Source organism: Chanos chanos, chromosome 6, assembly GCF_902362185.1.
Source record: "Chanos chanos chromosome 6, fChaCha1.1, whole genome shotgun sequence".
NCBI lineage: Eukaryota > Metazoa > Chordata > Actinopteri > Gonorynchiformes > Chanidae > Chanos > Chanos chanos.
This window is the reverse complement of record NC_044500.1, coordinates 37,447,928-37,463,158: the sequence shown is the minus strand read 5'-3', so window position 1 is coordinate 37,463,158 and position 15,231 is coordinate 37,447,928. Positions and strand designations below refer to the sequence as shown.

The 15,231-nt window shown below is 41.9% G+C and overlaps 1 protein-coding gene across 3 annotated transcripts in view; it reads right to left on the bottom strand.

The window, feature by feature from the left end:
- The window catches only part of plekha6 (pleckstrin homology domain containing, family A member 6), a 46,703-nt gene that overhangs the window by 18,997 nt on the left and 12,475 nt on the right, over window positions 1-15,231 (bottom strand). For all 3 annotated transcript variants that reach the window (XM_030776562.1, XM_030776564.1, XM_030776563.1), the window contains exons 2-6: window positions 13,598-13,681; window positions 11,578-11,710; window positions 11,284-11,391; window positions 11,003-11,075; window positions 5,802-5,902 (exon numbers count right to left, since the gene is read on the bottom strand). In XM_030776562.1, coding sequence (XP_030632422.1) covers window positions 5,802-5,902; window positions 11,003-11,075; window positions 11,284-11,391; window positions 11,578-11,710; window positions 13,598-13,681 — 499 coding nt within the window. The remainder of the gene's footprint in view (window positions 1-5,801; window positions 5,903-11,002; window positions 11,076-11,283; window positions 11,392-11,577; window positions 11,711-13,597; window positions 13,682-15,231) is intronic.

Here is a 15,231-nt window from a genome sequence, read left to right as displayed (position 1 = left end):
ACATTCTAATACTGCCATGATCTCACCACAAAGACGTACGCACCACTCCAACTCAAAATCTGAAGGCAACTTGTGACATAGCTTTTTTTGAGTTTACTCAACGTACAGTCCAGATTTCTGTTCAAGAGAAGTTCCTGAGAAAGAAAATGAGTCAACGCCAAAAAGTCTAGGGAGCAGATTGTGTTGTAGCTGGAGTTGTCTTTTGCATCGCCGTACATGCTATTAAAACTCCATCACGCTATTATAACTGTTCTTACCACCATGTGTAAAAACAGGGTTTGGTAACACTTCCAAGAGAACAAGAAAACAAAGTTCTGGGCACCCTCCAAAAATTGTTCACTATGGAACTTATCAAAAGGATATAATTCTGATCAAAGTTTTATGCAGGGCCTCGTTCATCATTGCTATTGGAACAAGTGTTTATGTGGTTGTTTGTCCATTTTAGCTTTTTTATAATGCAATTGGTATAATGTATAAACATCACAGACATGTTCATATTGTATTGAGAAGATGATAACCACAGAAAGGGTGGTTCAAACTGAAAGGCTCAGTAAGACAGGGCATGAAACACAACTTGGCAGTTTAGATTTGGAGGTTTTATTTGTTGGATACGTGTCTCATGTAGCTCTTTTTCTGGACTGTACTTTCCTGCTTCCTGCATTTCAGAATCTTTCAACTGAATCTTTCAATCTTTCAATTCAAACATCTGAGTCATGGATATTCTCACAGCAGTTCCCATCTCAGACAAGCAAATGACTCAAGAAACCTACTTTAACGCTGTTTGCTTTTGTTGGTGTGTAACCTATATAGATACTGGAGTTTAATTACAGCCCAAATGAAAACCGCAGTCAGTATTGCCTTGAGGGAGGCAGATATTCGAGCTTCCCTCATATCTTTACATGAGGTGGAATAAGGCCTCAATAATATTTGCTCCCTATTTGGATGGTGGGTCATTAGAGGCTCCATCCTATCACAATCAAGTGAACACATAAACTGCACCCACTGTATCTCACAGAAGGATTTTTTTTTTTTTCAGCGAAACCAGATAAGAAGAATAGATATTCACTAGGAGGGGCAAGGATTTGCATTACAAGGTTATTCTCCACTGGACAACATCACTGGCTTATCACCACTCACTGAGAGCTGATGCAAACCCTGGCAATACAGAAGAGAAAATGAGATGCATTGAAGCAGAGCAGGTGTTTTTCCCTAGCCTTTGCTCCAGGTGAAACAAGGTCACATATACAGGCCAATTGTAATCTGAGTCCACAGTGATTTACTCTCATTCCTGGTACCAGGAGGGTCATGCTGCCCGTGGGGTTTGCACAGGGGCGTGGCCCAGGCACCACCACAAAAGCACAAGCTGTGGCAGCTGCTTTCAGATTAGTGAATGGAGATTCAATCACCCTCATGTTCTTCTCTGGCCTCACATTGCCAGTGTTCTCATCTTCAATTATGAGAGCATTTTGGGGGGAAAAAGGGGGATATTACTCTCCATTTAACACACAAATGGTCATTTCAACACACATTACAGGAAGAGCAAAATTTAAGTCTTTGAGAGAACAATGCTAAACATGATTATTTGATTGCGGAGATCCAGGAAATATTTTAATGCCACGTGACTCGGTCTTCTAGGGCAGTGATTGTAACTAGCCCATAAAAACCTTCCCATCGCTCGTGTTTTGTTTTGTTTAATTTTTCTCTCCAGCTGTTAAACTGCTCTTGACTCAGCTGATCTGCTGATTATGAAGCTGTATATCATTTCATCAGCTGGGCTAGTTCAGGGCTAAAACAAATATGTGAAGGACAGTCAGTGGGGCTTTGAAACCTGCTTTTAGAAACAGTGGTTCATAGTTGGGTGTTATTTAGTTATTTAGAACTAACGCTAGGCTTGAAGCTGCGGTGGTTGATATCACGTGAACTTCTCAGCAAATTCCTTCCTTTTGTTTGTTTGATGAGCCGTAGTAAGCCAGCCACTTGGCCAGGACCCTTGTCTGTTAGATCTCAGCATACCTACAATGTTAGAGGATTAATCCCCAAACTTTCAACTCACAGCCCACTGAAGCTCTCCTCTCACTCTATATTCATAAAGCCCGTAACATTAAATCTCAATTATCTCTCAAGTGTTTCTCAGTGCAGCAAAGTACCTACTCTTTAACTTGTTAGAGGGAGCCATTTCTAAACCTGCCATTGTTTTTACTGCTTTGTTTTTTGTTTAATGGCTTTTCTCTATAACAGGGAAAAACACCAGTCTTTCTCTCGCGGCCTTCTTGTACCATAAATCCTACAGGCGATGTCTGGGAATGACTGGGAAGAGAAATGCTCAGGGACAAACAGGTGCAAAGAGCAGCTCAGTGTAAGAGGAAAAAAACCTGCCGCTCTCTTTTTTTTTTTTTTTCTTTTTTGAATAAGATCAAGGTGGTTTCCCCTGAGAGCACAGACATACAACAACTTCACCTGAACCCGGCAAGGACAGGAGTTAGTGAAATGCATGTCAACAAGCTAGGACAGGAGTTCAAAAAGACAAATAAAACAACCCGTCACTCTGTCTCCCATGGCTCTGTGAGCCCACTCCACTCAGGTAGCCAAACTTCCTCATCCATGTGCATCTAACACACTGCACTCTCCCCCTACTATTTGATCCTGATGGTTACTGATCACAGGATGTGGACACAGGGTTGGCGGATAAAGCACAGTGCACCCACGTAGATAAATATGCCTTTGGACATGTTGATGGCACATGCTGTTCACTTCACCTATTCGTAAATGTCACTGAGCCGGCTTCCCCCCGTGGTCATCCGTGTACCGTGTTCTGCCGTGCAGCTGGTCTGAGACAAGCAGCTACTACTGTGAAACAAAACAACAGGGTGGACCGTACTGGCTATAGCCACAGATACAGTCTGACTCTCTCTCATATGCTACTTAATAGTTGTCAGATGAGATCACAGGCGTCTGGCCAAATGTAACTTTTCTTCCCATGCAAAAATGCAGACAACACATAGTGAATATCTGAAATTCATGAATGCCTCTGTATCCCTTCAGAGAACTGGGTCTCAGATTCATGCCATGTAAGCAGATACTGCGTACAGTTCTGATAAGACAAAAAGTCTTTCTCTCACACTTTGAGAGCACAGTAACTGACAACAAACTGCCAGCAACCCTGAGAAACTGGACAAGCCATGCTGAGAAGAGCAGAACTGGCTTGTGTAGGTTTGTGGGAAGGCTGAGAATTGGGCCACACAGAGGTGTAGTCTGTGATAGGACTGGGCCAAGCATCTCTCAACACATTAACACAGAAGTTTGCTATGAATGTTAATCTAACAGTGGGAAATGTGCCTATTATGATTCAGCTACAGAACGTCATATGATGTAATCAAGATGCAGCTGACTGGCAAATTCATCTGCCTCAAATGCTTCAGAAAAAAAAAACAAAAAAAAAAACAAAAGACCAAAGTACAGATATCCAGTCTCGTCTGTCTCTCTTTTATATTTCCTGCAGTCAGACTCTGGAGAGATGTGATGTACTGATTTTTTTTTTTTTTTTTTTTTTACTTCTCCACTATCCCAGATCATCACTGCCTCACAGGAGAACTGTTGCATGGACACAGCTCAAGAACGGCTTAACGTGCAGCCTCCCAGCAGTTATGCAACGGCCTTCATCAATATTCCAGCAGTGCTATTCTGAGTCAGGGGCTGGGTGTGCATGTGTGTTTATTGCAGCCCAGTTACAAAGTAGAAAAAAAAGGAGGGTTATGCAGTCAGTCGCATTGCCCAGTATGTCCAAGTGTATGCTGCAGATTTAGCACTACAATCGTAACATAAGCCAATTTGAAACCCCAGGTCACAGCATGGAAACAGTGAAATGTCTCATACAAAGTACTAGATACAACAAACAGTAAGATTACACTTAACCTGTCTAAAAGCTCTTAATGTCCTCGAGATATGTTTCCCACTCAGATCATTGACAGATTACAGATGAATGTCACTGTGGTAACAGATATCTGCTATGTTTTTGTTTTAGTGGTATTTCGAATCCGTCCACGTGACACGAAAAGCATGGACTTTGTTATTGTTGAACGACGTGGAATGATAAATTATAACAGTAGCCAAACAAGTGAACAAAATTGCACAGAGTCTGTAATCTCAGTAACTGAGAAAGGAGAATCTGAGTAACAAACTAATCCTATATCTGTAAGGATATCCCTAGCCCCAAAGGCCTGGATCCTACTAGGAGTTATGTTCATGCAACACTGGGTCATAAAACAGGATATACCAGGTGACATTACCTTGCAAAGCAGTCACTGAATAGCCAAAACAGGAGTAAGGTGCACAAATGCCAGAGTTGCTCTTGGTCCTTTTGTTAAGGTAACCTAATACGTGTAACTGCGAGCGGTCAGTGCCGTTCACCTAACCTCATGCTGCACACGCTTCTCGACTTATTATAAACATTGTCACACACACACACACACACACAAGACAGTGACGCAGCTTTCTGTTTAATTATTCACCCCAAAGGAAGTGAAGACAAGTTTGAAAAATGCTGCATAACACACGCCATGAAAAGCGCTAGCAGTCGTTGTGCTAATTTTAGACAGATTTTAAAATGAATGATTTAAACAACAATGTTGTGCCAAGTCTGTTTCATTCCATCTAAAAACAACATAACTGGGTGAAGTCAGAGGTCCTCCATATAGCATTACTCTTGTTACTTATTAGGATTTCTGTTTCCTCTCCTGTAAGTTCAATATATGTAGAATCCATGAAGATGGATTAAGAATCTGATTTAGAACAGCTGAATGAGGTTTACTGATACAAATCTCCAGAGCTCATCTTTGACTGTGTTAAGCCAGGTACATGTTTAATTTCTGGCCCACCCAAAACCTTAGGAGGTGCTTACTGGGCAGTGTAAATTGACAACTATCGTAAAAACCAGAGCTCCTTTATTAGGAACCGCGCCGAGCGTGTGCTGACATGACAAGACAGTCCCATCCCCACGCAAGGCCCTCAGGGCCCCAGCACAGCCACAGGCAAACAGAGAAAAACACAGCGCTGAAAGCACAATACGTAACCGTTACATTCCCAGCACGCTAAGGCAACACCTACAGGATCACACCCACATACCTGTGGGGCTCACTCCCACTGGATTAACCAGCTTAGCATTATTTCAACATGTCTTTCTTTCTATACGCATCATAAATGTTATTTTCTATCTCTAATGTTTAAAGGTAATTCCTTAAAAAAAAAGAACTCCAAACACAGTTTAACGGTCCCGCTCGATGAAAAGGAGTTGGTAACATTTTACGTCAACAAAATGATCCCTCATTTCCTGGCTTTTGCCGTGTCAACATGACAGTTACTATGGCAAAAATCCAAATAATAATATGACGCTCATATGATCAGCTCATTTAACGGTAGTTGGAAATATTTTAAGCATGAAGAGGCATGTTTGCAAAAATATGTGGAATTTTCTTTTCTCCAAAAACACTATTTACCTGTAAACACAGGCACTCACTCACTTAGACACACACACACACACACACACACAGAGTTTGTGAGTGTATGAAGAGTGTAAATATTGGCATGGTTCTGACAGCATGCCAGGCATTTTGTTTAATCCTCATTAAATCAGACACAGAGCCCACATTGTCCTCACGTCACTACTCCTCTCTGCTCACATGTTTCCCCCGTACTGTACCCCCACAAATACACACACACACACACACTCTAACTTCCTCTTCCACTCCTCTACTGACAGCACCCTGTCCCACAAACCGGACCCTGGTAAAGCAGAAGTCACTCACCTTAAAGGCGTACTTGCGACTAATGTTGTCCGCTGGCTGGACGGGTCCGATCCGAAAGCTGAGGAGAGGGAGGCTACCCAGGATACCCTCTTCTTTCTCGTCTGGATCGGATGAAAACGAAGACAAAATCAGTAAATCACTTGAAGATCACATTCAAAAGCTGTATAAAAAATGGACATAAATGTTCCAACATACAGGAAAAAAGAAGAACAGGTGAAAAAAAAAAAAAAAAAAAAGCGATGCAGTTCTCCGGTTACAGCCTGTTTGATCCAGAAGCTTCTCTTGTTTGCAGCAAGACCGGGGTATAATAATAGAAAAGCAAACTCCAGGGAAACTGAAGGTGAATCTCCTTATAGCTATGCATTTTAGTCCAGTACTCCAACATAAACCCACGTTAACCAAACATTCATTCACATGGCACCGGCAGAGAAGGAGGGGGAAGAAAAAGCGTAGAAAAGAGCACTTGGGCTGATTAAATAATGTAGAACATCATGAAAATTTAAGGGTGGGAGCGTGGCTGCCAGTCAGATCCGGTGTTCTCCTGCTTCACTCTCCTCAGCTGTGTGCTGCCGTGAAACTGCAGAGAGCCTCATTCACTGCTCTGCCGAGAGCAGCGTACGCGTATGTGTGTGTGTGTGTGTGTGAGAGAGAGAGAGAGACAGAGACACACACAGAGAGAGAGAGAGAGAGAGAGAAACACAGTGAGGGAGAGGGGGAGGAGTGGAGTGGCGGGGGTTGTGTTTGTGCAGTCCTGACACACAAGGATAGAGAGAGAGAGAGAGAGAGAGAGAGAGTGAGAGAGAGTGAGAGAGAGAGAAGTATCAGCCTTTGTGACTGAGTCTTGCTGGAATTCTGGCCTTCAGCCAAGCTTTACTGTACCTGCCCATGCCACCAATGAGAGGCTGTGCTCTCGGTCAAACACAGGTGTGTGTCTAAACTCAACCCATCCACACAGAAACAAAATTACAATAATAAAAACACTGATACTGACACACACGCCTGCACACACGCACGCACACAGACACACACACAAATGCACACACAGATACATACATACATACACAAACACTGAAAATACACACTTAAAACTGAAATACTTTACATAGAAACACATGGACCAAAGGGTTTAAAAAGAAAAAGTCCTACCATAATGAGGTGGAAAAAGAAGAAAAAATACCTTAACACAATGCATTCATAAACAATTTCTGAAAGATAACACTTACACACCCTATTCATAGACAAAGAAGCAACAAAACAAGTCAATGTTTCCCTTTACTCTATACAGTTCTGACAATCCTTTAAAAAAAAGCCAGATCAGAGATAACTGACTGAAACAACATCAGCAACAAACATTCCTCAAAACCTGTTTCACTCAGTACTACACACTACACCTGAAAGCAGAAAAAGAACACAGACATCCTGCCACCATCAAGCAATGCCATTTCGACAGCTATTTCTAAAAACAACAGCGGAGATGTTTCTGTACAGACAAATGGTTATATAACTGTATTAAACTCAGTTTTTTTTTGTCCATCTCTTGCGGAGAGCAACTAGACCTTTGAACTGAACGAACATCACAGCTCGGAGCCGGTCTGGATATGCAGCGCCCTTCTCATCAGCACAGGCCACATAGTGATTCACGCGAGCCAGATCCATGCAACATGGCTTATTTGTGTAAAACGCACAGCACAGTTACCAGCAATCTGCTCTTCGCATCTTTCACAAGCCATTTCTTCCCAGATTAACAAATCCACTTCCGCTCTCTCCCCCTGCGGCTGGCACTCTGCTTAAATATCTCCACCGACAAACACACAAAAAGCGGCCCATTTTTTCGCCCATTCTCCCCTGGCAGGAACAGCAATTGAAGCATTAAATTGCTCTGTCACATATTTTCCTGTCTTTTCCACAACACAGCTGGGTAGATGGAAGCGAGATGATAAGGCAATGTTGTGTGTTATAAATCCAAATGAAAATGCACTGCCAGGAAAACTACATGAAGTAAGAAGACAGAATGAGGAACGAGGCCAATCATAGTGTTTCGCTGAATGTGATTCGGAAAAGGGCCCGCTCTCGCCACTGAGCGATTGAACACAACAGATAAAGAACCCCCACCCCCTTGATAAACTTTTCTCTTTAAGATACATTTTTGAAACCGTCATGGCAAAACATTTCATCATCCACTTATACAGTAACTTATTTTACTTTTACATTGTACATTTAGCTGTCTCAAAAGAATTTCCTTATACTGGTGCTCATATTATTCCCCTTGTTGTCACTCATCAAAGGAGTTCGATCATTCTTCAGAAACATACTAAAAGGAGTTTGATCATTCTTCAGAAAAATAATAAAAGGATTTCGATCATTCTTCAGAAACATAATAAAAGCTTAAGTGGCAGTCAGTAGCATGACTATTTTTGCCATGTGAAGGGGACAGTCTCAGAGGAGAGAAGTGATTAACCACACAGACACAGGCAAAGTCAACGAGGCTGAATCATGTAGCCCCCCTCCCAAGGCCAAGCCTCTCTCCCACATATAATTATACTTGCTTTGATGAATACAGAAACAGTAAAGCTTCAACTGTCCAAGCCTTAGCTCCAGTAATAAGCTCTATCTCTCCAGGGTACCACATGCCCAGATGCTCTTATAGCGTATGATTAGATTGCCGCACCGCTGGAATGGGCATACGATTAAATATAATAACCCAGAACAGAGGACTAATGGACTAATAACGGTTACAGGAACCACTTTACATGTTTGTCTTAACGTGATGCAACACAGCAGAATGGGATGAGACATGTTATGACAGCAGCATACAACCGCATTAGGAGCAGGGTCACAAGTCCACAGCTTTGTTTACCTCTGGCATAGTGTACCCATCACAAGGCCAGTCTCAGTGTACAAACGGTTCCATCCAATAGGAGTGCACAAACATACACAGTACACAAAGACATATGCGCATTCCGACCACATTCAAAATAGGAGGTCACGGAACGCAGGTATGTTTACATTTCTACGCTCTGGTTCAGCGGACACACAAACACACAGACTCCACGAAACACTCTACGTCCCCCACCTCCCTCACCTGACTGACACACACCACTGTGGCACGCATATGTAGGAGAGGTCGAGGGGTTAACCGGCCTTCCCTCAGAACAAAGTAAGATCAAATGCAGAGGATTTTTCCCCTGGGCAAAGACAGGTGAACAAAGAAAACCACTACTTCAAAGGACACAACCTTTTAAGTTTGTGTTTGGTCTAAAAGTGCTCAGGGGTTCCCTCTTAGGTGAGCGTTAAACAGATATAGAGATGAACAGTAGGAAATGGTGGGAGCTGATGAAAGAAAAGAATAGTCTAGAATGAACTTAAGTGAATACTAGGTTCTCCATTCTTCTCTATCACACCTTCTTTCCCAAACGAACAACGTGGAGCTCTCCGACCGTAGTTGACTCTGACTATTCAAATGCATTCAGACACATAGGCCTGCATCCTTAACACCCACATCATATCCACAAGTTCAAAAGCAAACAGGAAAACACACGCATGAAAGGAACAAAACTAATGTGCTTTTCACAGAAGAACCGCAAGTATCAATGGAATTATGTCAACACACTTGTATCAGTCACTTCCTTTGCATTTGATCTAACATGTGGTGCAAGTTTTCATTCATTAATCATTTTGTCATGAGCTCGACGAGCACCCAGTTTACCAATCTGGTGAGTTTTGACAGTATTTCAATTCTGGATACAAGAATACTTGGTTTTATTTTCAGCCCAGCTGCTCAGAGAACACAACGTGCTGAGTATTTGTGAATAAAGCCAAAATGGGCAGGGGGCTGATAGATTTGGGTGGGATTCCAGCAACCAACTCAAAACCTATGGTCTGTTCCGTAAATCTCTACTCTCTATATGCATTTTGTGCAGAGCATCATCTAGAGGAGGGCACTACGCTGTACACCACATGTGCTCTGTTCACCATGATAATTAGCATACCTGTTTCAAAAGCCTCAAACCTCTTGTATTCCCTTCAATCCAAACATCATACATGAATTTCCACTAGCTGACTGTATTATATAGAGATATACATGGAGATCGTTTTTTTTGTGATGTTCCTGTTGTCTGATCTGATTTAATCATCTTCCTTCCTGGAAATTTCTCCCTGTTGCTACAATTCTCCAGATGCCTCCTACTGCTGGGGAGCAGATGTGCGGAGAGTTGACAGACATCTCTGGGATTGGTAGGAGAGAAGAGGAGGAGGGATTGTACGCCATCTGTCATAACAAGCTCCTAGATTCCCTCTGCCCTGTGTCAGGCGCACATTGTTAAGTGACCTTCACCGTAGACCTTAAGGATATCTGACGAGTAGCTCCCAGCTGAAGCTGTCTCTGTCAGCATGACAGATGTAGGACAGGACAGGTATGACCAATCCATACACGCACTGTCCTAACTGCTATAATGTTGTATCACCACATAAACATTTACTAGCATGTCCAGATCTTAATCAGACCTATCATCTAAGCCTCATTATTAAAACAATACTTGAGTGTTTCACCATGACAGTTTTCCATTATTTACCGTGTTCACCCCAACGTTCGATTTGCATGTTGTTTATATTATTAGTTTCATTGGCATACAATGAAACATAATATTTTCTCATTTGTATAGTGTATAATTAACAGTAATGAATTACTAAGTAACATGTCGTAATCATATGTAATTACAAACGTTGCACTGTAATTATGTGTGCAGTGACAGTGCATTTGCTCTGTAAAATGTGTACTCTTATATTTTTACCCTTAATATGCCACGAAGCAAGGCGGCTTTTCCCAGAGAAAAGTGTGACTTTAGCGTATATCTAATGCAGCAGTGGTTATATAATATACAACACAGTGACATTAACATGACTATGCTAATCAACTCTCCTGTTCACTTCTTTCATAAGAAGGAGACCAACCAACTATACATCTCAAACACAACAGCCTGATGTAACACCGACAATAATTAAATTAGAATGAAAATTTTGACAGAGCAAACAGGTTTCTCAGTAATTCCATCCAAATGAAGCACAGAAAAAGTGTTCACGGTGAGGAATACAGTGCATGAATAGTAAAATAAGAGACTATGTTATCATTCTGCCAAAACTCGCATTGGCAAACAATGTACTTTAGTGTGTAAAATAACTAAAAATATAAATTTTCACCATACCTTTATAGTAAAAGAGGCATCGATCAGTCAGAACGAACCAGCGCTTGTTCCACTGTTTCACACCACTGCTTGCCTACAAAAGAAGAATGGAGCTGTAACATCGAGAGCTCGCCCACACTGTTTAAGTGCTTTGACATTAAAAGTGTCACATACCACTGAGGAGTCTGAAGTGCGGGTCAAAAAGAGTTATTGGGCTGGATGTGATGTTTTATTTGAATAGGATAACAGCCTGTTTACTTAGGCGTGTGATGTTGGGTTACTTTAGGGATGAACTGCAGTACCTGCTTGTGAAGCCAGCCCTGTTTGGTCACCTCCGCCTTCGGGTTCCTGCGCATGGAGTTGGAACGCTTCCCAAACGTGGCGGCTTTCTTGGGCGTCCGAGCGGCCTGCTTAAAAGACGCCGATTGAGGGGTGTTTACATGGCAACACAGCTCAGAGGACGAAGTACATGTATAATGTAAACATGCTGGTACTCTTTCAAAGAGCAAAAAAAAAAAAAAAACAGTACAGAAACAGTCCTAAACAGCAAGAGCTAATGACAGGAGCATGTGAGGAATGACATGTTCATTACTGACCCGAGCATGGGGCTGGGACTCGCCGGGCGTCCCTGAAACCATGGTGAGGTTGTTGGCGTTGCTGTTGGCGTCACTGCTGGTGTTCACGGGCTCTCTGCTTCCAGCTTTCCCATTCATGTCTGATTCCGAGCTTCTGTGAGCACAGACACAGAACGGATGAACCATCTTCACTCTCATACTGCCACGCACACACAGCACACTGCTCAGTGACTGTTTCTATTGCTCTTATTCCCTTAACCAATGTAGAGATTATTCTCAAACCAATACGTTTAAAGGCTTGGGGAAAAAGAAACAGAACACTGTGAGAAGTGTACAGAAATGCACAAATGGAAAGGCTATTTTTATGCCCTATTGGCAAAGACACAAGGCCGCACCCCTGAGGTTACAATTTAAAAACAGGCAATGGTTTTAAGAAGAATGTGATTGGAGAGGATAGACCAGAGGAGAGAAAGAGAGAAACAGACAGAGAACAAGAGAGACAGAGACAGATAAATAAAGAGAGAGTAAGAGAGAGAGACAGGCTACAGTTGCAGATCTGGGCCCATTGTCTCTGGTCAGTGTATTGATCTCTCCACCCAACCTTCCCCAGCATGCTATTGATCCGCTGACCAGCAAGGCAGATGAATTTACTACTAACTCCCTGGAGCCTCCAACTGTCTCATGATATTGCCTTAAAAGCACAATGGAATATTAACTTGAGTCAAATTTCAGAGAATTATCTCCAATGCATAGTATAGGCCATTATCACCTCATGATAAAAAAGATAAAGCACAGGATCAGAAATGAAAAAAAATAGCAGAAAAAGATTAACACACACAAACACACAGACACAGACAGACAGACAGACAGACACACACACACACACACAGTGTAGAAAATGAATTGCATTAAACCCAAAAGGACTTGATATTTCCTGGCACCATCCTTTATTATTGTGCCATGGACATTCAACTCAATCCTGTATTGATCTTAGTAAACACAAAAACCATGAAAGGAGGTGCATTGGTCATTTTGTCTCAGTTGAGAGCAAACATTTACCTAGCTATGAGAGACTCTGTGTGCCTCCAAGACAACAATCAGAGAACATGAATACCAACTTCACTATTCAAGTCAGCAAAGCCCTATAACACAATGCTTCGCTATTCTCATGGAGACAAGAGGTATGGCGGAATGACTGATAACAGATGACGTGACTTAACATTAATGTAAGTGACAATCCAGATGAGGCCTGAACATTGTGCCAAGTATGCCAGTAATTGATACCCTGTTCTTTGTTCCCATGCCAGGTTCTTGATAAACCACCATTACCATGCAGGGGGCAGAAAAACAATGGCATTCTCTAAAGCTTCATAAAGATAGACACTTCCAGCAACTGAAGTGCTTGAATATTCTCTCCCAGAGCTGACAGGTAGGATCAAAGAAGTCTAATGAGATCGCTGTCCCTATCACGGTCCTCTCTCTAATACATCATGCTGTGTTTGTCACCATACATTTCCACGCAAAAGCGTGCTGGGTCTCTCACCTTGCCTTAGCTGACATGTCCTCCCCTGGACAAACTGAATGTTTTATTCATCACAAAAAATACTGTGAGAGTCTCAGAAAAGTGCTCGGTTTGCTGTAACTCAGAGACTTATATTATTAAACACTTAACAGCGGTCAGGGATGCTAGAATAGTCAAAAAAAAAAAATCTGTTTTCTCAGGAGAGAGAAAAAAAGCAGACCCGACGTGATTCCGTGTTTTAAATTGACTGGAAAGAAAAGCTTAAGTGGCAGCCAGCAAGAGGCAGCTGTTGCCCCCCTTTAACCAAACGTGCAAGGGAACTCTCCTACCACTGTTTAGAAATGCACCTCTATGAATCAAACCAATTCCAACAGCTGTGGATGATTCCAAAATATATAGAACCAAGACATCTAGGCTCCACATGATGGTGCTAAGATAGTTCTGGTGAGGAAACAATACTTTAGCGGAGGAGGTGAAATATACAGTATGAGGAAGGGTGGAGAGGAGTAGCATACTCACAGCAGGACTTTCTGAAGCTGTGTGCTCTCCTCCAGATGGATCTGGATCACTGGGTGTCCAGCAGTTCCATTCTGGTCATTTTGACTGCAGAAGAGAAGAGAAAAAAAAAAAGAGAATGAACAGGAGAAAATTAGAGGTTTGTGTTCTTGTACACAAGTTGGAAACCAATTAGTCACAACTATCCATCAAAACTTACCACTTCAGCAGCCATAGCCACTTAATAATTCAACAGCTGCATTACAAAGTAATCCAAAATCGATATACGTCAGCTTGTTTAGTGTGTGGGTCTGAATTAAAAGGTATGGATGAATTAGTATGTGCGCATGTCGCTACAGGACTAAGACGGAATATCACTTTGTTCTAGACCACATAGAACGGCTGCGAGAACCATGATTGATTACTCAATCAGTTCAGGATTTGTCATTCTGATGACTCATAAACAACTTCTTGCCCCACATTAAAAATAACTGCCTCGCTCTATTACAGCACAGCTTAGATGATCTCAGAAGTAAAAAAAAAAAAAAACCTCCTTGTTTGTCTCTTTCCAGTTAAACCTGTAAGTTCTCTGGTGGTGTTAGTGTTGCTATTCTAGAAATGATTTAACTGTCGGCAAGGCAGGAGAAAGCCAGTCCTCCTGTTCCCCTGTTGAGGCTTGGATAACCTGCATCCCACTGCTGTGTATAAACAATGGGCCCATAAAAGATGTGGGACGAAATCTCACAGAGGATTGCAGTAAAAGTGTTTGATAAATAGTTGACGGTACTGCTTCCAAAACACTCATTATGAGGAAAAAAAAGCTGTTATTATTCATGCGATCAAATATTCAGACAAGTATATATGAGCTATATGCCAACATCCTTAATCACATCAGGTTCAAAGAGAATATGGATGTCAAAAATGTCTGATCTAAAGTAGACTATTGGACGAATGCAACGAGAAGGAACAGCAGAAGTTGTAAATTCAAGTGAAGGGACATTATAAGTCAAGCACGGGAGGAAGAGTAGAGGATGTGTCCACTGAAATGAGTTTCCATTGGGAAAAATGCATGCTCCCGTTTACTCCACACTCTGAGAGGCTGTGTAAGTGTTTGGAGGCCTAGAGCAGAACAACATGTCAAAGCCTTGGCACCAGTTTCTTTGCAGGAGACTAAAAACACAATCAAGGGTTTGTCACACACATTCAAACACACAGACACAGAGACACACACACATGCTGATAGGTAGAGGACAAGGGACTCTAGCCAGGAATAAACTCATGCAAGAGGCATTTATCTCTTGACAACAGAGGAACACGTTCCAGAACTTCGCTCCTATGCGACTCACAATTAAAAATAAAAACATTTGGAGGCTTTATGTGTACATATAATTTGTATATATATATACAAATATATATATATATATTTGTATATATATATTTGAATCTGTAATAAGAGACTGGCAACTGAAAACAGGTTGTGATGTATGCTTTGGCTCACTCTCACTGGGTCTTGTGATGGAGCATGCCTGCTCGCGCGTAACCTACAAACCTATATAGAAGCACAGACCTGAGCAGCTTTTTGATAGTAGCAAAGCATCAATTTGGCACCATGACTGTCAGTGGTATCGCTATTAGTGCCAAAATGAACTGTAAATAAT